Here is a 25,162-nt window from a genome sequence, read left to right as displayed (position 1 = left end):
GAGCATGCACAACTCCTGATTAGTTTATTCTTATTAGTGCTAAGTACTGTATGCTTTGGGGCATTTTTAGTCAAACATAAATATTGTTTATTATTTTAAAACATTTTAAAAAATCAAAGCATTTTTAATGAACATGCACCAACCTAGCTGCTGCTTTTTTGACACTTTGTCTGAGAAGTACACACTGAGCAATAAATTCAGTGTAGATGTAAAAAGCTAATTATAATCTTGTCTTCAGTCAGTAGCAGAATATTACGAGCTAGATAAAATCATAAGCTGGACCAATAGTCTCAAACTTCGGCAGAATCACCACTCATGTCCTAAATAACATTTCTGTCTAGGAAAAAAGGCTGTAAGTTGCATGCAGGTAGTTTCAGTGCTTTTCCAAAACCAAAATCAGTTTATTGTGTTTTAGGAAATAGCCATTACACATAAACGTATAACAAGAAAAGGAAATCTAAACAAATTAAATTACTGACAGTCAGCCTTCAGGGGTCAAATCATTTATAGTTTCAATACAGTGATCAAGCTTGGTTCTCTTTTGGTTCATATGACTATGATGAAAAAGTCATGTGCACAGCTGAGGCACTAAAGCCTTTGTTCTGTGGATCATCTGACTGACGGTTGCTTAGTTTCTTTCATTCTATAGTACCAGCATTTACATGAACTGATACTGGTTTTATTATAGATTTCTTGTATTGAAATTGACTTAGGTGTCCCACCTTCACTCTAGATAAGTGCAGATGATGTATGTCGTGTTTTGAAGCTGTCTCACACCAAGACAGTGACCTAGTGAGCTTGCGTGATTATATGATAACGAGATAAAATGTAAAAATGGATATTCAGAAACCAAACTCTAAGTCTGCCCCACCCTAAGTTTAGTATCAAATCCAGAAGTCTTTTAGAGTATAGGTGGATTCTAGGTTGATTCATGCTCCCAAGATGTTGCGAATCAGCAGCCACAAGTCCGCCCACCCAGTTGCCTTTCACTAAGTGTATTGAAAGCAAGAAGGTCTCGAAAATGATATGTGAGAACTGTAAAGCTAATAATAACAGACTGGGCCATAAACATCCAAATCAGCCAGGAAACTCTGGAATCACAGTTGCCAAGCATTCTGGCATCCCTGTATGCTGTCTCTCCCCAACACTCCCTTGTGTTTGATGGAGTGGGGAAAGAAGGATGCTGGGTAGAGATCATGCTAGGGAAGAGTGATATGAAGCTGTCTAGTCATCCACACTTCTGATGGAATTGTTGAGATTCATGCATGTGGCAGCAAGTTTTGATTAGCTGGATTAATTTTGGATTTTGGAAATTGACAACATTTTTTGGTTAATTTTATTTATTTATTTATTTATTTATTTATTTATTTATTTATTTGATGATTTAATTTATATCCTGGCTTTCTTCCCTGTATGGGACCCAAGGTGGTGTTGGATTTCTAGTTGGCATCTTCAAATTAAAATAATTTAATCAGATCTGTTCTGAATCAGAGATAGTTCAGGCTGGGTTTTGCTCATCACAACTTTCATACAAAGGTACACTTTTACTTTTAGCTAGAAGAAGCAGAAAGATTTTCCAGAATAGTGGTTGATGCGGGGGACAAAACATCAGAATTCAAAGCCAAAGGTTTTTTAGCCCTGGGACTGACTTACAGCCTACAAGCTACAGATGGTGAGTAAATCAGACCCATTCATAAATATAAAGTGGCAGTAACATATAGTCTGACATTTATTATCAAATGATAAAAATTATGTATTTTTGTGCAAATGTTTTTACAATGTAAACTTTCATATTAGATTGTGGTAGAAAGCCTTTATTTAAATATCACTAATTAAATCCCATTTTTAGCTTCTTTGAGGGGCATACAAGAAGTCCTGCAGCGAAAGGCTCTTCTAGCGTTTCAAAGGTGAGTGGGTGTTAATCTTTTCATTCAGCTGTAGATAATAAAAACCTTATGTGTATTTTTTTTAAAAAAGGAGAATTTTTTTTATAAATGATTATGTAATATGGATTTTACCTCTGGGAGTCTGCTTGCATGAGTACAGAACATATTGTGTTAACATTTGCCTCATCAAGTGCTACTGGCAAATCTAGTCAGATTCCAAAGGATTTCATCTTATTTCATTATTAAAGATATTTTTGTTATCAGCTAGTAGAGAATAACATTTACTCAACATCTGTTTAAAGAACAATGCTTTTTCTGAATTCACAATTTCGCCTTCTAAAAGAACACACAGTACTGAATAGCAGTGCAAAAGTTGTTAAAGAATATGTGGTGTTGGTGTCATTGTATTAGACTGGATGCAAGCATTTTTTATTAAACTAAGGGCAAGTATTTTAAAACATTTAAGCACATTTATTCTGAGAACAGTTGTGGGAAAATATCAAGACTTCATCAGAATTTACATATTCTTCATGATTTTTCACAGGTATAAAGCATGAAAGTTAAAATAGAGTATTATCACAATTAGAGTTCTATTTTTAGTAACCATAGATTTTATGAACTTAGGGTTACACACAGATATCTACTTAATAACTGGGGAATATCCTATTATCTTTCACCACCGCTTAACCTGCTTCCTATATTCTTTAAATGAGATATCCTTTCACAATCCTAAACTTCTTACCTAATTAACATTATGTTTAAAGAATAGAATCAATTTAACAAAAAGAAAGCTCTGTCAAAAGGATGAACACCAGCAATAAAAGAGTAAGACTCATTACTGAAATTATTGGACCCATTATTTTGTGAGTCAAGTGCAACCTGCCAGTCAGAACCTGATGGTATCTCAAACTTATAAGTTGCTGCAAGACCCATTCTAGGTGTAACATCTTTCTGCCTGGCTATAGAGCTGTTGGAATAAGGTGTGTTAGCTGTTGCTGCTTTGTCATAGCCTTCTTGTTCTAAGTCACAAGTTAATGTTATCTCTCTCTGACTCCTGTTTCCCTCAGGAAAAAAAATTATTTTCTTTTCTTGGAACCTTAATGCATTACAAACCTGGCAGGCAGCAAGAGAGATGCATGTTTCTGTTTCTGTCTCATTGAAGTACTTTAGTGCTCTTTGGGTTGTAAAAGAGTGTCGTAAAAGCGTCCCTTTTGCCAAACAGATTTTTCTAGCTTGGCAAACGGGATGCTTTTATGACCCCCTACCATGCTTTTACTATCAGAAGAGAAGGAAAGTAATTTAGTGTCATGCAGAGACAGAAACAGAACTACACTTCTTTCTCATTTCCTGCTGGGTTTGTTTATACAGTAGAGTCCAGATTATCTGACATAAATGGGTAGACTGCTTGTCGGATAACCGAAAATGTCGGATAATCCAATGATGGTGCCGATGGCCCACACCTCTCCTCAGTGCAGCTTGGACTCCTTATCTCCTCAGGGAGTGCTCAGGGAGTCCGAGGACTCCCTTCAGAAAGAAGGAAGCTAAACCACACCGAGGAGAGAAGGTGAGAAGGAGTCCAAGCCATGCTGAGGAGAGGTCTGGGCACTTGGCCCAGGCCTCTTCTTGGAAGCTTAGTTTTCCTCAGTCCAGAGGGAGTCTGCAGACTCCCTTCGGGCTGAGCAAAACCGCGGCATCATCCGACATCTTATGGTTCTTTGTGAGCGCACACGCGCGCTCACAAAAAACCATGAGACATGGCGGATAATCTGGAAGTCGGATAACTGAGACTCAGATAACTGAGACTCTACTGTAATGCAGTAAGGCTATTGGTCTCCTAAGAGTCCTTGTCTGAAAAGAAAAAGATGGCCTTGCTTATGTCCATCCAGGGTCTAAACTTAAAGATGAAGTTTGAAAGGCTGAAATAGGGCTGGGGAAGTATGAGTTCAGGTCCACACTTGTCTGTGAACCACAATAGGTGACTTTGACCCAGTCTTTCATTTACTACTGGTTTATGTAGTAATGATGATAATAATAAATTTTCTTTGTATTTTCCCGCCTCTCCCGATGGATCGAAGCGGGATTACCACCATAAAATCACCTTACAGGGACAATAATATCTAAGATGCATATTATAAAAGCAGTAAAGTGTCTAAAAACTACATCACAACAATAAAAACAATAAAAATATCATTTCAATATTCTGTATTCCAGAAGTGGGATTTTTAAAATTCTTTACAGAAGGTCAGGTGGGTATGCTCGCCAGAAGAGATCCATCTTTAATGCCTTCTTGAAGGCATCTAAGGTGGTAGTAAGACGGATCTCTTCCGGCAGGTTGTTCCATAGCATGGGGGTCATGGCTGTATATGCTCTATGGGAAGTAGTTGTTAATCTGACTTTTGAGTAATCTAGTAAATTCTTCCCAGATGTTCTAAGAGTGCGGGGCAGATTGTGTAGGGAGAGGCGTTCCCTCAAGTAACTTGGGCCCAAGCCATGTAGGGCTTTAAAGGTAGTAAACAACACTTTGTATTGTGCCCAGAAGCTAATTGGCAGCCAGTGTAGAGATTTTAGTACAGGTGTTATATGATCTGACCTGGATATTCCAGTGACCAATCTGGCTGCTGCATATTTAACTAATTGAAGCTTCCAAACTTGGTATAAAGGTAGCCCATGTAGAGTGCATTACAGAAATCTAAATGAGAGATTACCAGTGCATGTACCACTGTTTTAAGGTCCTTTCAGTCCAGGTAGGGGCGCAGTTGGCGTATCAGCTGAAGCTGCTACCAGGCACTCCTGGCCATTGCATTCACTTGTGATGATAACTGTAGAGATGAGTCCAGGAGTACTCCCAAGCTGCGAACTTTGTCCTTTAGGGGAAGTATGACCTCGTCCAGGACAGGTTGACAAATCTCCATCCCTGGACATGGGGTACTTATCACGAGTACCTCCGTTTTCTCTGGATTAAGCTTGAGTTTGTTTTTCCTCATCCAGCACATTACTGACTCTAGGCAGGCATCCAGAGAAGAGATGCCGTCCTTAATCACTGTATCAGTCGGAGACATAGAGAGATGGATCTGGGTGTCATCGGCATATTGATAACACTGTGCTCCATGTCTCTGAATGATCTCTCCCAGCGGCTTCATGTACCGTATATACTCGCGTCCAAGTCGACCTCATACAGTCGAGGTCAACTTTTGGGACCAGAAATGGGGATTTTTATATGACCCATGGATAAGTCAAGGGTCAGACTTAAGGGGGCAGCCCAGCTGGGGTGAGGCTCCGGGACGATCAGCGTCTCTAGCCGGGCTTCCTTCTCATGAGGAGGGAGGACGGCTGGAGATGTTATGCCCAAGTTTGTTAAGGGCAACCTGTTTATCCTGAGAGCGTGTAATAAGAATCTCCCTCTTCGTGGACTTATTCACAGTAGGGCTGAAACAGACATTGAGACACCAAATTTGGTTTTAAACACCATGCATGTAACATTTATTGAATCACAAAGTAATACAACCATTGATTATCAAGAGCTCTTTCACTCACACATTCATACAATACTCACACACACTTTCCTTCCACCAAACATTGATCAGGTGTTCTCGAAGGTTGGGGATGACACCGTTGCCGTGGATGATGCCAACAAAATTGAGATGAAAGTCCAGGGTCTTTATACTTTTTCTTCTCTCTGACTTTGGCTGCTGAAGTCTCGCAATATTGCGGCCCATTACTCAACTTCTTCTTTTGGGAGGAGAGACAGGTTGTTCAGATCAGTCCATGTTCAAAGCAACTCGTTCTTTTCAAAGCCCTCTATTGTCCTGTCAGTTCCTCTTCATGGCGACTCAGGAGATAAGCACCTTCCCAGTCATGGTTCATCACACCTGGACGGCACCCCGCTTCAGCTTCCAAGTTTTCAGACTTTCCTCGCCTTGGTTGCCAAATACCTTCGCCACATCAATGCTTTGCACAGAACCATCTTGTTTGGTCCTTTAGCTATGTTTAAAGCATAATTCCTTGGTTCTTTGGTTCTTCAGCTCTGGGTTTAAGTCAGAACTCACTCATTCGTCTTACAGAGAGAAGCCTGCGAGGGACGAATGTGCGCCCTTCCCAGGCTTTTCTCTAGCCGGGCTTCCTCCTCATGAGGAAGGAGGCCGGCTGGAGAGAAGCCTGCAAGGGGCGAACGCGCGCCCTTCCCAGGCTTCTCTCTGGCCGGGCTACTATGTTTCTACTTCCACTTCTATAGTGGGTGGTGGTGTTACTACAACTACATGTTGTTGATGATGATGATATTGTTGCCCTAAAAAAAGAAAATGTGCTTATAGATTCAAATTACTAAAACACACCTAAAATTCATTCTGTGGGAACAGTTATCATACTTGCTGCAGGCTATACATTTTGTGTACTAAGATAATAGAAGGGCAGGAGAAATTCCTTCCTCACTCTAGTGATGATCCTTCATAAGTGGAAAATGTGGATTTAGCTATATTATATATTTATTCCCTTTAATTACAGATGGCATTATCTCTGTTATTTCTTGTAGCATAGCATTCATTTCTGCCTGGAGTATTAAATCTGGATTATTTTTAGACTGTTTACTGAGGTCTGAAACTGATGATGTTGTATAGATCTCTGGGTAGCTGCCAGATGGTAACAACTGGCTTTAGCTGGATTTTTGAAACAGTCACCTATGAAAGAATATCTCTGTATCCCATCCAAAACTGAACAATCCATTTTTTGGGGTTTTAATTCATATTTTAAAACGTGAATAAAATATTAATGTCTCTTGGACATTAAATATAGATCATCACAAGCTCCCACTATAGTGAACATTACACATCCTAAAACATCCATTGAAAAATGGTTGAATGTGCCATATTTTCCATTTGTTAAAATAAGTATGATTGTGTCCTAAACATATACACATATGCACACATATAGATATACACCAATACATACACAAAAATACACATATGCACTCATTGCTACAATAAAACTTGTAAATACTGAGGAAGATCTAGTCATTTAAAGAGTATTAATAGACTAAATATGTCTTTCAGGGCACATACTTTGTCTCCAACTGATCACCTGGCAGCATTTTATCTAGCTTTGCAGTTTGCTATATCCCGGCAGGTTAGTTTAAAAATGTTTTTAAAAGCTTAATTGATTATAGCAGTAACTAAAATTGTTAAGTGAATTGCTTTTGTTTTCTGCTGTGTTCATTTTTTGAGTAAAACTAAATATTAATAGAAGTGTGTGTGTGTGTGTGTGTGTGTGTGTGTGTTAACAGCATTCCCTCAGAAAATATGTAAAGAATGTTGGGTTGAATATTGCTCATCTTTGTATGCCTATGTCCGTTTATACTCTTTCTACTAATTCACGATATAAAGAAAAGGAAAGAATAGATGTGATTACTTTTTTGTCTTGAAATGAAAGGTCTGTTTTAGAGGGAGCATTTTAAAGAGGCATTTCTAGGGCCTGTTACAGACTGCCAAAATAAAGCTGCTTCGGGTCTCTTTGGAGGTATGCTATTTAAATGATGCCTGGGTCCTAAGAGTCCGGAGGTCGCGCCAATGCCACACTCCATTCCTAAGCACTGGAGTGCAGCTTTGGTGCAGCTTCTGGATTCTTAGGATGCATGCATCATTTAAATAGCTTACCTCCAAAGAGACCCGAAGCAGCTTTATTTTGGCAGTCTGTAACAGGCCTAGGAAGCATCTAATTTCCATAGTGCAGAAATGCTACAATTTTGTTTCATAATTGACCTCCCTCTCCTGATCTTCCTCCCAAAATGAGATAGAGGAGCTGTACATATGGGCCAAAATGCCCATGTTCTCCCCACACTGGCATTGTCCGATTTAAACAACACATGTCCTGGGCTAGGGACAGCCAAACCAGAAGCTATTCCTGCAGATCCAGCCTGAATCCAGCCCACACAGCCCTTAGTCCAGACTAAAATGGCTGGCTGTTTGCAGCAGAGTTTCTCAGAAACTCCTCTGCAGCAGCTAGTGGGCTGGACAACTGCACACCCCTTTACCTGCCACCGCCATTCTACATGCAGGATCCAGTCACAGTCTGTGATATCAGAAAGGAGCACTTGGTCATGTGGAGAAAGCCAGATGCCCTGTTTTTGTCCTTATGGGCTGCTACAGGGGCCTCCACATAGAACAGCGGTGGCTCCATGATGCAGTGTTGGTAGCTTGTGTCAACACCCACCTGTCACTGTGCCAAGACTAGGTAGGTGCCAAGGGCAGGAACAGGGTAGTTCTGCGAGCAGATATGATGGATTTGGTCCTCCATATCCTGCTGGTGCATTAAGGCCCCTAGAGCCTAGTTGTCCTTGTTTGTTTGTAAAGCATTGTTTTTTATTCTTCTGATTAGTTTCCTCATGCTGCAGCAGATATATGTGAATCTTCCGTATCAATTGAAGTCCAAGAAAACATAAGTTAAAGGACAGAAGTAAAGATAGTATATAAGCTATTGTGACCATACTGATGATGCCTTTCCTGTTGTGGCAATTGCTGGAACCACTAAAGACCTGTGCTACTGCTGAAAGGGTTAGGGCCATGAGTGTTTCCACAATTGTTGTTTCCAAGTCCAGACTTGTCCCCAGCTTTGTGCTGACCTTGGAAGTATTCACAGTTCCACATAACCCCACTTCTCTTCAATGAGAAGAGTAGCAAGGACAAATTAGTGGTGGTTGACAAGGCCAGCCGAACCTGTGGATTCTTGTGTGATTAAAATTGTCCCCTGCAGGTTTCTCAGCGCTTGAGTTTGTTATATAATATACTATAAAGACCTTTAGTTAAAAGAAAATCTTTCAATAGACACAGAGACTGAAACACCCTAAAATTTGTTTCTTGCAATTTAGAAAATACTAAGCTAGTTTGTATTTCTAAAGCAAAGGAAGAGTTTTCAAGTTTATTTTAGGAAATTGATTCAATTAAGATGGTGAAAATATTTCAGTTACTTTTCATTGCTAATGAGCAATGAAACCATTGGCATGCGATACTGTTTGGCAGTGGGCAGCTTAAAAAAACATGTTTTTCTCATGTAGTTAATGTGTAAAATATATCTTTAGGGGGTATTTTGCTCTCTCATTTTTCATAATCTGAACGTATAACATAATTATGTGTGGTGATAATAACTCCTTTCAGTTTTTCTTTCTAATAGATTCCAGAAGCTTTGGGTTATGTTCGCCAGGCTCTTCAGCTTCAGGGAGATGATGCTAATTCTTTGCATCTACTTGCCCTCTTGCTGTCAGCTCAGAAACACTACCACGATGCTCTGAATATCATTGACATGGCCTTGAGTGAATACCCAGAAAACTTTATGTACGTAGTTTTTGCTGCTTCCATACACCTGCATGTTCAGCATAAGGATGTACTTGTTTGTTCATTCCTATAGGCGAGAACAAATAATTGAATACGTTTTCTCCTTTTTGCAGGAATATCTTATAAAATGTGCAGTTTTCCAAGATGTTCTTGGAGACAGTTTCCCCCTTACTAACCTTTTTCCTGCCTCCCCACACTAACATAGCCATGAAGTGGCTGGCGGAAGGGAACAAGGGAAAGCCAAGTGAAAATCACTGTCAATGGTTATGCCAAGACATAGCTGGCACTGATAATCCTTACTGATAATCATCATTCTTCTTGCAACATGGCCATGTTGTGGATGACAGAGGAGGCAGGGAAAACCTGTCCCCTCTGCCTCATAATGGTGTCTCCTTTGGAGGTTTTTAAATAGGCTGGATAGCCATCTGTCAGGGGTGCTTAGATTATGTATGGCCCTTATGGTCTCTTCCAAATATATTATTCTATGAGTGTGGATCGCTTTTGACAGCTGTGTCAGAACATGGCTGCCAACAACCATTCTAACTCAGCTTCTCCTTGCCCCTTCCCCCTAACATGGACAATAAGTGGCCAGGGCAGGTGGAATTGGGTTCTTGGTACAATGATGCAGTCATCCTCTAGCACCTCCTGAGGATTCTCCGGACGGACATCATGGAGGATGGTGCTTTTGGGTTTTCACTATCATAACATGGCTGGCGATGATGCTGTCCTTTGTTCTCCTCCTGCTCACTCCATGGCTGGGAGGGGCAGCAAAAAGGTGAATCTTTGCTGATAAGTCTGTTTGAAGACCAGTGGAGGGGAAGAAAAACAGCTTCAGAAAGGTTCTCATCTTCTCATTTTCCCGGTCCTTAAAAAACCCCTTTTCTTTCATTTCATTGAGGAAATATTTTTTCCATACTTAGTTCAATATCATGCAAAATTAAAGCACTGGAATTGTGAATTACAATCTTGTATTTTACTTTGAGAATAATAATTGTGAATACCTATACGGTGTTTTACTTTTAGAGTTCTCACCGTGATATATTATGTCTGTTTAATCTGTAGTGCCATAGATTTCTCAGGCTGCATCCGCACTGCAGAAATAATTTTGTTTGACACCACTTTAGCTGCCCTGGCTCAATGCTGTGGAATTATGGGAAGTGTAGTGGAGCTCTGGTGCTGCAACAAACTACACTTCCCATAATTCCATAACATTGAGCCATGGCAATTAAAGTGGTGTCAAACTGGATTATTTCTGCAGTGCAGATGCAGCTATTGATATAATGCTAAATGTAATACACATTTAACTACCTTGAACCCTATTTTGGGAGGGCTGTCCTTCAGGTGCTTTTTTTCAAACTTGGTGAGGGAGCAGTAGTTACACCGGGGCCCTTTCTGTGATGCCACTCTAGCAATGGAATGTCTTCCCTACCAAAGGTCACCTGCCATCTACATTACAGTCTTTGAATCACCAAGACTCTTTTTAATTCTCCCAGGTATTTGAAATACTTCAAAAATTACTTTTAGATCATTTCACTCTTCTCTTTTGCTCCTGGTTTTATATTATTTTAGGTGCTTCATTGTCTTTAACATTTTCTGAGCATTTATTTTATGTACTTTATTTACAGCTGTTTGTATTTTATGTTTTTTAATATACCTATACACTGAGACTAGAGTTCAATTCCCTGCCTCAGCCATGAAACCCACTGGATGACTTTAGGCAAGTAATATGCTCTCAGCCTCAGGTGAAGGCAATGATAAACCTCCTCTGAATAAACAGACCAAGAAAACCCCATGATAGGGTCTCCACAAGTCAGAAACGACTTGAAGGTACACACAACAACAACAACAAAAATATACTGTCCATAGAGCTGTGATTATGATTGTTGGGCAGTTTTGGAGTGCAATGAAGAAATAAAATACTAGCTGGAATGAAAATGAGAGGGTGGCTGCCTGTTTTCATTCATTTGATTTTTTAAAGGAAAATTCATGATCTTGCAAGGCTGATGTATTAACTGATAGTGTTGTTTATCTTGCTGCTTTTGTTCTTTGGACTGGGATCAGTAAAAGGGAATAAAAAGCTCCATCACAAATAGCTGAAGTTATAATAACAGGTTTTTGACAGAATTTTCTGATTGAAAATTTTTTGCAGAATGATAGCATACTGAAAATGTCACTGTTTTGTAAAAAAAGAGTTGGTTTCTTCTAATAAGCTGTGAATAAGAAATCTGTGGTTCAGTTTCAGCTCAGGCATGAGCTCTTTTAGTGATCTTTTGCCCCCAGTCTTATTCTCATGTGGGGGGGGGGGAGGGCGGAGGAAATAACACTGGCCTACCTTATAAGGATGTTGTAATGATTATAGGGATGACATACACAATACACTTTGAGTGCTTAAGAAAATGCTATATTTTTACTTTTCAGTAGTAGAAATGTTATTAAAATAAATCTAGAGATAGACATGATAGATGTTTTCCTCTGAGGTATCCCTGAAGGTGTAACATTCCTTCTTCCGAAGGATGAATTGAACATTTGATGACATACTCAAATCTGGGAGGAAATCCTTTCTACCAGCCAGCTGGAAAATTGTCAGGTGGGGACAGTTTTCAGGGGAAAATCTAGGGAGGAGTTATTCAACACTTCCCTTCCTCACTACTTTTCTTCAAAATTTTCCTCCACCTCTACTCTCTTCTAAGGCGGTAGTTCACGTTGAATTTTTTTTTTTAAAAAAACCTTCTCTCCATCCCCCCTTCAGATTGCTGTTTTCAAAAGTCAAATTGGAATCACTCTGCAGGGGCCCAGATGAAGCACTCCTTACTTGTAAACACATGTTGCAGATCTGGAAATCCTGTTACAATCTCACTAACCCCAGGTAAGACCATGTAGAGCATTAATGTGCTTCATGAATCATGTATATGGTGTAGGTATAATTTCTTCTTGGAATATAGTATTGTTCCAGTTTATATTTCATAACAGTTACAAAAAAGCTCTTCTAATTCTTTTTTCTGTCATGGTTATAATAAACAAGAATGGACTCACTTTATTTCTTTGTTTTCGCTGGGGGGAAAATCTGAATTGCTCAACTTCAGTTGTGCTTAACAATAGGAAACAAAAGGGATATTTGTGCATACTCTTTTTGGGATATATGAAACAAAGCTGCATAATAATAATAATAATAATAATAATAATAATAATGCATCCACACTTTATATAAGAAAATAGTGAAATCAGCCTTTCATCATGGGCCTCTATCATTCACAAAACGTTCAGTATAAGTAGTAGAGATTCTGATTAGCTTTTCATAAAAAGTCAGGATTGTTTCATCAGGCTGTCTTTGGCAAAATGAGAATTTGGATGGTGAAAGAGCTTACTCTCACACTTCATGTGATTGTGCTAAGTTTTAATTGAGAACTTTTTTAATTCATAAAGGCTAAATATTAAGTAAAGGCAAAGGATAAAGCAATAGTGCATCATAACAAGCCATTTCAGAATAGTATTCCTGCCCGTATGATATCAGATCAACAAATTCTCCCATGCAGTGTATCACATTTCTCTTTTCAGATTCTCTAAGACCCAGTTTGTAACAGCTCTGGCCCTGCTGTGAGGTAACAGCCACCATGTGGCTCTCTCTTGATGCCAATTGAAAACTGACTTGGAGTAAATGCTTCTGCATGTGTCTAACTTGGTGAGAGTACCTTCATTAGCCTTGCAGATTCTAATTACATTTCAGTTCTTTTAACTTGACTGGTAAAACATTAAGTCTATGAAGACTTACAGACATTTTAAATGATAATTTCAAGGTAGAATATTTTCAATATATCACTCTCTTACAAACTAGTCCTCTCTCAAAAACTGCTGCATTCAAAAAACAAAGGAGGAAGGTATAATTTGTCAGTTTTGGAATCAGACATCTGTTGCGAAACAAGCTCATAGATACATCTGTATTTTCTGGCTTATGATTTGTCCCATTAACATATATTGTTTTATAAATACCTTTCCTCCGATTAATAGGATTAAAATCTTGCAGGAAGTACCATGCTGTTATTGATGCACAGCTCACACATAGAGAGGTTGGTCTATGGGTCAGAAGCAGTAGATACCTATTACTTACATTGGAGAATCATTCTGTGCTAAAGTGGGAAGGAGAGCCATAGTGCTAATCAGTTTGAAATGTTCTGTCTCTGCATAATGATGGATAGCACAGTTGGTTTTAGGGATTCAATTGAAATTGCTCAATTTCAGATGATTATCAGGTAGATGTTATTCACATTGTCACCTCTTGCTCTAAAATTGACAAAGTTTTAAATAATATTAGAACAATATTTGGTTGTAAATACAACAGCGGCATTAACATTAGATGATAACTTCTGTTAAGTGGAACGACAAGGAATTGACGAAAGAGAATACAGGCATACGTCTGTTAACAAACCCTCCTTTTTACAAAATGTTTTTACACCCACCTAGCCTTCCCTTTTCTTTATTATGCTTCGTTGCTAAATATTTTTAGCAACTTTAGCACCAGTGGAAAAATAGCCCCATGCCCCCATCCAATGACACAAGCCAAAAGTCCCATGTTCCTCCCAACAACACATTTCAATACCCCCAGGCCAGGACTCTATAGACCAGACACCAGGCTGCCAGTCCAGTCCCAGCACAGAGAACCCTTAGTGCTGGTCAAAATGACCCACCAGTTGCTGTGGAGTTCCTCTGAAATACCACAGGAACCCCTGGCAGTGTACCTTACCTTTCTCCACTGTTACTGTTATTAGGCAGACCTTCTTCACCATATCTGATGAAATGAAGTGCCTGGCTATGTGGGTACAGCCAGGCACCTCATTTCCACATCAGATGCAGCAATGGGAATCTAATCAATAGTGGCAGAGGAAGGTAAAGGGTGCATTGCAGTAGTAGGTCCATGGCACAGGGACAGGCAGGTGTGTAACCACTCCTGTCCCTATACTGGCCCAGTGACTGACCTGGGTTAGGACTCGGCCAGGATATCATGGGTTTGTCCTGTGTTATTCTGGCCCATGTGCTCAGCCCATAGACTTTCCATGTTGGGTTGCAGGCTCAGCACTTTGTTTGCAGTAAACAGTGCAATAAAGCTTATACTGGGAAAGGATTAAATTCTGCTCTAGCTGATCCTGTTGTAGGTGTGTATGCCTGCCTGGAACAGGCAAAGTCACCAGCCACTACCTCCAGAATTCTTTATTGTGCATACTTGCATGGCAAAAAATAGAGAAAGGATGAAATCAAATGAGCTTACCTCTTCAGTTCCCTGAACATGTTAAAAAAAGGAAGGAGGGATCTAGAAATTGGCCAACAAAATGGAAATAATAGGAAAAGAAAATTATCACTGGATGCTTTTAAGAAGCTTTCAAGTAGTCTTCAGAAGATTCAAAATGTTTTTGTTTACTTATGCAAAGCTGACCTGACCTGACCTGACCTGACCTGACCTAACTGCTTCATTTCACATATTCATTTCTCATATTTTGCTTGGCCTTTATATTTAATGGAACTTAAGCATTCACGGATTTTGTTATCCATGAGGGATCCTGGAACCAAACCCCAGCAGAAAATGATACACACTTAATACACATTATATGCCAGAAATCAGGATGGCCCCTGTACAGGGAGGGCTTTGATGGTGTCTTCCTACATAACAGAAGAAGGGTGGTCCACATGCCCCTGGGGAACCCTTCCAACTCTACAATACAGTGCTCAAGCTGCAGGGAGTGCGCGGGGTGCAAGGGGCGATGCGCACCCAAGCCCCATTCAAGTGAATGGGGCTCAAGCATAGGCGGAATTTGCCTTACACGGGGGGGCGGGGGGAGGGGCGGGTCCGGAACGGATCCCCCGCGTAAGGCAAGGGTCCGCTGTACTATGATTCTATGTATTCCTGTATGGCAGAAAAGGTCAGAGTGGATGGTCCATGAGGTGTCTTTAAACTCTAGGGTTCTCTGATCCTATGTATTCCTGCACAGCAGAATGGGGTTTGACTCCATAGCCCCAAGGGATCCCTTCCAACTCTAGGATTCTATGTTTCTTTCAGTTTGCGCTGAATGTGGGAAAAGGTATGTGTATTTGGGGGAATGGGAGGGGGGATTCAAGGGAGTCCTTTTCACTGTGAGTAAGAATTTTTGGGGAGATCCTATGTGGCATATTGCTTGAGTGACGGAGTAAAACTCTGAAGACCAGAGTTCAAAGTCTGGCTTGGCCAGGTAAAAACCCACTGGGTGAACTTGGCAAGCAACACACTCTCAGCCTCATGGCAAGGCAATGGCAAACCCCCTCTGAATAAACCTTGCCAAGAAAATCCTTTGATAGATTTGTTGCCATAAGTCGGAAACGTTTCAGTTGTTACAGCTGTACATTGATTTCAGCCAGGTTGAAAAAATACCAAATGTATGGTTCTTTGCCTGCTACCAAATCAGTTAAACTAGATAGAATATCTTCATCTGACCTCGCTGCAGTGTGGGCAGGACCTGTTTAATAATTTAGGGGTCGTTCACACTACGTTATAAACTGGTTTGCATACCAGTTTAAAAGGGGGGTCATTCATGCTTGTGCTGGTTTTTCACAACCCAAATTTGGGGGGGGGGGGGGCAGCGCAAATCCCCCTTAACCTAGTTTTTCTAAGATCGAGTTTTTTCCTGTTTCTTTTTTAAAATGCTGGGTTTTATCATGGTGCTGCCAATGTGAACTTGTTCCCGATCCCATTCTGGCCATGCAGGAGGGAGGGGTTAATGTGCAGGGGGCAGATCATGCCCACCCCTTTGCTCTCTCTCTGCTAGCCAAGAGCCATTGTTTTCCCCTCACAGCACTCGGTTGCAGGAGTGAAAAAAGTAGCTCCAGAAATGTAGTGGATTCAAATTTCTGCGCTTTGGAAACTGGTTTCTCTAAAGCGTAGCCTGGCTTTTTTTCTTTTCTGCCCATCAGTGCCTTTATCCACACCGAAGTCTGATTCCCAGCCCAGAGCTCACCAAAACCAGGGATGGGGTTCACCTGTGGGAACATCATTAGATATTTAAAAAAAACTTTTTTTGACAGCTTATGCACATATTTGGTATTGCATGACCACAGTAGACTGCACCTTTAAATATTCACGCTATCAGTATGACAAAGGTGCACATGATTTGCTTGACATTAAAAAAAAAACCCTATCAGTGGGGCTGTGGGTTAGCGGTCATTTTTCCCTTCTTTCCCAAGAAATAAAACCTCAACAGACTCTGCTCCCAAGTTGGTACAAACTAAAGCTCTCACACACATATTATACTGTTGAAAGATTATATTATTATATGGCTGAGAAAGTGTGACTCCCAAGGCTAATTTATCACAGGGTTTCTTGCTAAGGATTGTTCTTAGGGTCTTGCCATTGCCATCCTCCAAGGCTGGGGGGGGGGGGGGGGAGGGATTGGCCAAACAGTGTGATGTAGATGTGTATCATTAGATTGATGGTGTAAAAACAAACACACACAAAAAAAAAAAAACAAGAACAAGTGAAATGGCGGTTCCATTTTAATTTGATACAAATGGTAAGGTGAACTTCATCAGGGTTAAATTGCCATGGAGAGATTCAATCGGGGTAAACATAGTGGGAACTCTGATTCAGTAATGCATCATCAAATCTCCCTTGATCTGCTCGTCACAAAAATGCTAGTGTGAATGACGCCTTACTCTTGTTGCAGTTGTTCTCAATACTATCATAGTTTTTAATATTCAGTCTTCAGTGATACCACATTCCTATGCACAGTTTTTAATTATGAGAGCATACTTGCAGGATTGTGATTTAAATCATCTCAATTTTTAAAAGAAGTGTCCAAAACTAAAAGATCCAGTCTTCCAACAGTTACAGGGGAAGACAGCTGAGAAATATATAGGTACATTAATTGCTCATCTGTAAATATAAAAAGTGGGTTTAAATCATATTTCAGCCTATCATTTGTGCTTTGACAAGCTAAAAGTGGAGGAGAGCCACTCTTTGGGAGGGTTACTAATATAATCAGCTACCCTCCAAAGCAGCATTTTTCATCTTAGACACATTTTGGATGTATTTTCTCATTGTGTATTTGGCAAAATGTCCTGCTTATCTTAATTTCCAAAGTGCCAATCTGAATTTGTACACTGCTCACATGAGTAGTATGCTGTCAGTTTCTTTTCATACCTAATTTCAACATGATAATCTTGTGGACACAATTGTAGTCATGTTTATACCTCCCAATTTCTTTAATGTTGTTTGAAAATCTAGTCATTTTCTGTCATTATTTTCTTGACTGTTCATTACTTTAGCCCACTCCTGCTTACTAAAAAATACTTTTAAATAATGATTACAGTGGAGATTGGTATGAATTTTAGAACTTCTGTTAATAGGAGAATTTGGAATATTTTTATTGCATGGGAAATACATTTAAAAAAAACATAATTTGGTAGTTAGGTTTGCTATGTTTTACAAAGTCAATTAGGATACGAATTTTTAATTTCTATTGTAAATGTTTTACTAATTATTTACAAAAAAACTTCTAAAAACCCATTTATTAAAGAGTAGGCAGCAGTTAATAATTTAATTATGACAGCAGTAAAGAAGACGGTTGTACTTATTAGTTTTCTTGATCACATTAATCATCATTATTAATGAATGCAGATATGCTTACCTATACATGTGTGTAATTGAGAATAGTTAATTTGCAAGAAAGGTTAAGGTTAAAATCTTAACAGACCATACTAGAATTATCAGAATTAAATATATTTTTAAAGGTATAGAAAAGGAATTCTAGAACCAACAGCCCAACAAAGATAATGGGAAACTATGGTTTCCAAATGAGTTAAAAAGCCTGCAGATTCTTGCAGTTAGTCCTTTCTCCCTATTCTCAATGGCAAGTAGGTTTCATCTGTTTCTTCTTTTTGAAATTATTTATGCAATTATTTATTTAGCTCCATCAGTATACATGGTGCTTTAAAAAGTAAAACAACAAAACAACAAACCAGCTCTGCCAAAGGCATACAAGCTAAAATACACAGGAAGGAAGCAGCAACACAAATATAAAACTAATGCAATAAAGCAAATTATCCAGATAGAAATACATTTTAAAAAATGTATTAGAGGCTGAAATGCTTGGGACCAGAAGTGTTTGGGATTGTTTTTTGTTTTGTTTTGTTTTTCATTTTGGAATGCCTGTATTTGCATATATGTACATACATAATATGTACATCTTGGAGATGGAACCCAAAACACAAAATTCATTTATGTTTCATATATACCTTATACACATAGCCTGAAGGTAATTTTATACAATATTTTAAAAAGTTTTATGTATGAAACAGAAAGCAAAGGTGTTACTATCTAAGCTACCCATGGAAAGTTTTGAGTTTTGCAATATTTCAGATTTCAGAATTCTGGATAAGGGAGACTCAACCTGTATTATACAAAGCAAACTGACAAAATATGTGTAATCAAAATACAAGATTATAAAACAACAATAAACTAAAATTCTAAAAGCTTTGGAAAGCAACAATGTTTTAAATTAAGATTTAGTTAAAAACAAAGAAACCATGACAGTTGTTTATGAATAGCAATGCCCATTTGGGCAACATCTGTGGAAGTCTCTTTACTGCTTGAGTCAGAGGGCATTCATGCCCTTTCCTGCCCTGTATACTCTACTCTTGTGCATACCAGTGGGTTTTATGTCAGGATGAGACTTTCATATTCTCTCCTCCCCACCCCAACAAACCTGTACAGACCTCACATACAAACAGAAGAACAGGAATAAGCCTTTCAGCCTACTACAGCAAAGATAAGATGATTTGTGTGGGTCAGCTGTTTCAGATGTCAGAGTGGGGCCCTTATAAGTGGATCTGCTTTCTTGTAATTGCATTCACAAATAGATCTGCTGATAAATAAATTTATATCACGTAGTCAGCATGGGTAGGATTAGTATCTTTTTGATGGTTAGATAAACCATCAAAACACACTGCAAAAATAACCCCATTTGAGTATCCGTGGATGGCAAGCCCATGTTGTCCCCAGCGGTGGCATGTGCACATGGCTGCGCTGCCATTAGGGACGGCCCCTATTGTCCTCGGTGGGGACACATGGATGTGGCTGTGCCACCATTAGGGACAATGGGACTTCACCTGTGCATGCGCCACCACTGGGGACAACAGAAGTTGAGCATTCGTAGATTTTGGTATCCACGCAGGAGAGAGGTCCAGAATAGATCCCCTGAAGATACCGAGGGCCAACTGTACTTTTCTGTACCCCAGTAGCTCTTTGAGTGTTTTCCAACCTTGGAGTCTCATCTTCTGGCACTATGTCTTGTTTTCATTCTAGATTGTCTTATCATAGGGTTTTCATAGAAAAAAAAATCTAAAGGGATTTACTGTTCCTCTTTCTGTGCAGTACTAACGGGTGTTAGTATGGTGTATTGCTCTTGTCTCAGAGAGATCATCTGCCACTGTCACACACATACATACTGTATATACTCATGTATAAGTCTAGAAATTTAGGCCAAAAAATTGACCCAAAAAACCTGCATAGACTTATCCATGGGTCAATATAAACCCTGTACTTTAACCCTCATTTTTAAAAAAGGAACTATCCCCTGATGAAAGTAAGGAGTGTAATCTGTCCTGGAAGCACTGACCTCCCTCTATTTTCTCATCCATCCAGCACTGCTGGCGCGTCATCGCTGTGTGCACCATCTGGATGATGCCACACAGTTGCTGCGCGCCCATGACGTGCTAGGGTTGCGGGGCGTGTGCACGCCCCACCCCCAAGCAACCCTAGCACGTCATGGGCATGCCGCAAAGGGCCCATCTCTACCAGGCCATAGTTATGTCTGCTGGAATTTTTTAAGTTCTTTGGCATTGTTTTCCTTTGCTTCATCATTTATCTCCTTTGTTACATGCCCCTAAATTTTACCTTTGACTTATCCATGGGTCATATAAAAATCCATAATTTTGGCCCCCAAACCTGCCCTCGACTTATACATGAGGTCGACTTATAGTCAAGTATATACGGTACATGTACTGTACACACACTGCTGATGCTGCCCAATAACTGCTTGACAGGGTTAGTCTGGCTCCTCAGTAAAAGCATGTCATACATGGGAAACCCTACCAGCAGCACTGTTACTCTGAAGCATAGCCTTTTGATTCAGAGAAGCACACAATCCCACCACTGCGGAAAGGTAATTCCTACATAACATTTCCCATTTTAATTCTTCTAAAATACTCAGAAAATCAGTGTGAACATATTTTAACCTCAGTGGGCATTTGCTCTCTGTCCTATTAGTAAGTAAAGGGCACATTAATCAATATAACATAACCTAAAAATGACTGTTTCCTTTTCTAGCTATATAGGAATAATATCTTCCATTGTTTCCTACAGTGATTCTGGACGGGGCAGCAGTTTGTTAGACAGAGCCATTGCTGACAGACGACAGCTTAATACAATTACTTTGCCAGACTTCAGTGACCCCGAAACAGGTGAGAATTCATGTCTACAACAATGAAGTGTCAGATATAATCTCTGTTGTCTGGTATATGCTATAATGTGTGTGTGTGTGTGTGTGTGTGTGTGTGTGTGTGTGTAATGTAGATAAATGTTTGAGATAGTTTCCTTGTAATTATGTCAGGTTTTTAAGCACCCTCCTATAGGAAGCATCCCATTTGTAGTCTAAACTTCTTGTTGTATACTCAGTAGTCCACCCTACAGATGTTATTTAAAAGTTCTTCTATCACTTTTAATTTCCTTTGCGAAACTAAACAGAACTGTTTTACCTGGCAAGAGGGATATGGGAGGATGCAGACTTGGGACTAGATTTTTAATGTTCAAGATGAAGAGTGTGTTATGCCTACTAGCTCAATCTGTATTATTTCAGAGAGGTGCTTTACACTCATTTCCAAGTTCCTTTTTTCTAAATCTAAGATTCTGTACCCTAGTTGAAAATCTTAGCTCTTTGATTTCTTGGAAATCCTGCAGAGTTCTGCTAAACATTCCCAAGAATTTCTTGCCTCAGTGAAGTATCCATCCAATTAACTTGATCAATCTTCATTCATCATCTGGCGTAGCTCCAGGGCACCAGCAGCTTGTACACAATAACCAGAAAGTAATAATGGTGTTTGAAGAATAAAAAATGAATTTGTAAAATCTAAAAGCGCAACTCAAATTCAAGTGTCTGTCAATGTTTGGAATACTGTTTACCAACCTACTCCCAGTGCAAAATATGTATAAAGACATCAGATTTTTGTATTTAACAACAGGCATAAATGCAATAATCAATTGCTGGAGTCTACTCTAGGTTCCTGGGTTTTTGTTTGTTTGTTTTTTCCTTCTCTTGCATTAAATGATGAACTGTAAATATTCATATAGGCTGTGGGCCCAAAGGCCCAAATCCAGATAACTGTGTGAAGTACATTCCTAAAATATAAAGGGAGGACAGTTTGAAATTCATGTATATCACACATTAAACTTTAAAAAAATTAAGTCATGGAAACTCAGTTAATTGCCCACACATCCTTTGTTTGCCCCAAGGAACTTGTGACGTAAAAAATTATATTAAAGAACATTGTATCTGTTATCTACAGAGTTAAGACTACACTTCTATAAACACAGCAGACATCAAACTCCACAGAAAGAGTGGGGTTTACTTTTAAATAGACATGTGTAGTGTTGCATTGTCAAAAACATATGCACTTCCACTCATAATAATTGTATAACTGTTTTCTGAACAATTTCTGTGCTTTGTTCTTTTTTACCAATTGAAAACATACTTCACTTTAGAAACTTTGTTGTAATGAGGATATATTTAGGTTAAAATTATTTTACAATATTATAGAAAATAAACAAGTCTTTGAGCATGGAGCAAAAACAAACAAAAATAAATCTATTTGCATTCTTATTTTTTCTGTATAATCATCATTCTTTCATACTAGTATATTTGCAATGGAATATAACACTGTTATATCTTCACAGACAAATATTGTCTGACCATTGGAGCCAGGAATAGTTCTATTTTGTTAAATATAAAATGTAGAAAACTGTTAAATCTGAAGTTTAAGCACACATGCTTAACATGCTTACTATAATTTTGTTTTGATTTGCTTCTTTCTTTTTGTAACCATTTCTATGGTGTCAGTATAGTCTTCTCAATCTAACGTCATATTGATATTTTACATGGTTATGTAAATGAGTTCTTATTTAGAAAGAATTCAGTACTAGCCTTGTCAAGGCTTTGTGGACAATATGCTGATACAGGGTGGATAACAGATTATTAGTTTATAATCTAGACCTCTCTAATATACATGTGTTGGGTTGCATATTCTGTTAAGGGTCTTTACACTTTGTCCCCTTTCTTGTGTCCACTATGTAAATGTCTGGAGGTGGGAACTCAGATGAAGGGAGTTTGCTGGTGTACCCTCTATGCCTAGGTGTTCTGTCATCCACAGAGAACTATAGAAAATTTCAGTAAAAATACAACACTCATTACAGTATTAAATTTAGTTTCGATTGAATAGTTCCATTTTGCTCAGGACTGGGGGAAAAACCAATGTTAATATTTTTAAATGTCTTTGTCCAATAGAAGGTAACTTGCCCAAAGTAATTCAGTGGGTTTCCATGGCCGAGTGGGGATTTGAACCCTGGTCTCCACAGTTGTAGTCCAACACTCAAACCACTACACCAGGTTGGCTCTCACTGTTGAGCTACCCAATCATATAGCTTTCCTTACTTTACAGGAGGAAAGCATAGTGACACTTGTAGCAAGTTAAGATCCAAATTTCTCCCCATCTGATACTGAATCAGGCCATACTTTAAACTCAGTCTCAATGGAGCTTTATAAATCTTTTCCATTTTGGATACAGTCTTGGATGCTCTAGTAGGCCTTAATAATGATGGTGATGCAACCATGAGAAGGATGTTTTCTACTCAGACGTCTTGATTTTGGTCAGTAGTGTCACATCACAAGTTGGCCAATGGAAGAGACAAAGTCCTTTTGTTTGGTTTGGCTGTTTCATAAATATCTATAAACTTGTTCATATCTTCTCTCCCTGCTTGCTTATCTTTAATAAAGTCCACCATTGTAGGAATCACTAATCCCATACTGGATCCTTCTAGACAAAGGTTGTGCAACTTCTAAAGGTTCAGGGGACATTTTTCTCCTGGCCTGTGTCTTCATGGGCCACACATCTAAAAAACAAAATCCTTTCTTGGCCAAGAAAAGAGGTGGGGGAGCTTCATTTAGATGGTAAATCACACTTCCTGAAAGTCGGCAGGGAGAATGGGTTAACTCTCCTTTTATTATTTAAAATCAGAGGGTTAGGAGGATAGTAAGGGTTCTGAGGGGCCTTGATGGGCACATGTGGCCCATGAGTCAAACATTTCCTAATCTTCATCAAAACAAAGACTAGATCATAGTTTAAAGCCAGATTGAAAGTGTGAATAGTGATCGGTTAATCCTGAGGTTTTGTATCCCTGCCTGAGGCAGGTACTGTGAATTGATTGATATGGGACCTCAACAGGACTCCAGCAAGGCTGAGATTGGGCACAGACCTTTTCAGGTCCCATAGATGCTGGTCTGCTTCAGGGTGGACCCAAAGATTAGGAAGATGTTTACCAGCCTAGCTATGCCTTCATAGTATAAGAAAGCTTCAATAGTGGCTCTAAGAAGTCACTAACTAGGAAGACATTCCTGTGTGCACACGTTTCATCAAGCTATGACTAACAACATATACCTTTTTAATCCTTACATCTGGCCTTGAGTGAAACCTCAGTTATTAGAAGTGCAAAGGCCTAGTTGTAAAAGCTAATCATTGACAGGTTGTCCTGCCCATGGTCAGGCTACAGAGTAATCACTCTCCTGTCTTGGGAGTAGTAGAATTTCCCTAAAGAAGAAAATCTAGCTGTTGGAGTTCATAAATAGATCATCTAAGGCATATCACCTCCCAGTTGTTGTATAGAACTCTAAAAATTATGCTGTGATGGTGGTGGTTAGTCCTCCCCCCCACAGGTATTACAGCATCTGCACAACGTCAGCCAGCAGAGCTGTTTTCAGCAGCATGCAGCTCCCTAAATCTAGGCCGTCTTCACACACTCATGCTCTACCAACTGTGAAAGATTTCCCACTTTCTTTTCAAGCAGAATGGCTTACAGTATATGCAGTAGGAATGAGAAACATTCCACTATAGACTATGAATTCCAGGAGGAGCCTGGATTTATTTTTGGGGTAATATTTTTGTTAGCATATATTTACAAAAATTATGACAATCCCTTCTAAAATTCTGAAATAAAGTTGGGAATAACCCCTACCCTCTCAAAAATATATAAATTGCCTTTGATTTATTGCCCAACAGTGCTCAAGGAAACGTGTGAGCCCCCAGTATCTGAGCTGGACCTGTCTATCTCAATCTAGGTGCTTTTTAGGCTGGGTGACAACAATACTCCTTCTTTGGCCTTTTTTTTTAAAGAATAAGATGTTATGTGTTTTTTTAATGTTTGATTCTTTGGTTTGTTTGTTGTATGTTAATATGTTAATAAAATATTTATTAAAAAAATACTCCTTTGGTGCAAATTGATAAATCTGGCCTTGTATGCCAATCACCCAAACAGCTGCTACAGCAGTTGTAGGCACTAAATTTTTTAGGAACTTAATTTCTGTCATACAGTATAACCCCCATATTGATGGCAGGACTGGTAACTATGGTTTCAGTTAACCACATCTTGGGGAAAAGGTCTCTCTAGGCATCTGGAAGTCCTCCAGCATGACTTTGTGGTCAGCTTCTGTTAGAAATATAGTGTTCACTGTTAACCACAGTTTTATATATCCACAGTAACCGTGGGAATGGATCCCTCACAGATACTGGGGCTGTACTGTATTTATTTCTATCACACACGTTGTGTGCCTTATAGACATTTATATAGTAACTGTTTCTTCATCATGCTTCCTGTGAACTCATAAATGCAGGTTA

General features: G+C 39.2%; 1 protein-coding gene across 4 annotated transcripts in view; it reads left to right on the top strand.

Moving 5' to 3' along the window:
- TTC7B (tetratricopeptide repeat domain 7B) overlaps window positions 1-25,162 on the top strand; it is a 148,372-nt gene that overhangs the window by 76,523 nt on the left and 46,687 nt on the right. For all 4 annotated transcript variants that reach the window (XM_089522385.1, XM_089522384.1, XM_089522388.1 and 1 more), the window contains 6 exons: window positions 1,555-1,672; window positions 1,850-1,907; window positions 6,932-7,004; window positions 9,045-9,205; window positions 11,955-12,071; window positions 20,586-20,683. In XM_089522385.1, the coding sequence (XP_089378511.1) occupies window positions 1,555-1,672; window positions 1,850-1,907; window positions 6,932-7,004; window positions 9,045-9,205; window positions 11,955-12,071; window positions 20,586-20,683 (625 nt within the window). The remainder of the gene's footprint in view (window positions 1-1,554; window positions 1,673-1,849; window positions 1,908-6,931; window positions 7,005-9,044; window positions 9,206-11,954; window positions 12,072-20,585; window positions 20,684-25,162) is intronic.

The sequence above is a fragment of the Sceloporus occidentalis genome, unplaced genomic scaffold (genome assembly GCF_023333645.1).
Source record: "Sceloporus occidentalis isolate IW3139 unplaced genomic scaffold, rSceOcc1.0.p SCAF_4, whole genome shotgun sequence".
Classification (NCBI taxonomy): domain Eukaryota; kingdom Metazoa; phylum Chordata; class Lepidosauria; order Squamata; family Phrynosomatidae; genus Sceloporus; species Sceloporus occidentalis.
The sequence above is the reverse complement of the archived record's forward strand: the minus strand, read 5'-3'. Positions and strand labels throughout refer to the sequence as shown.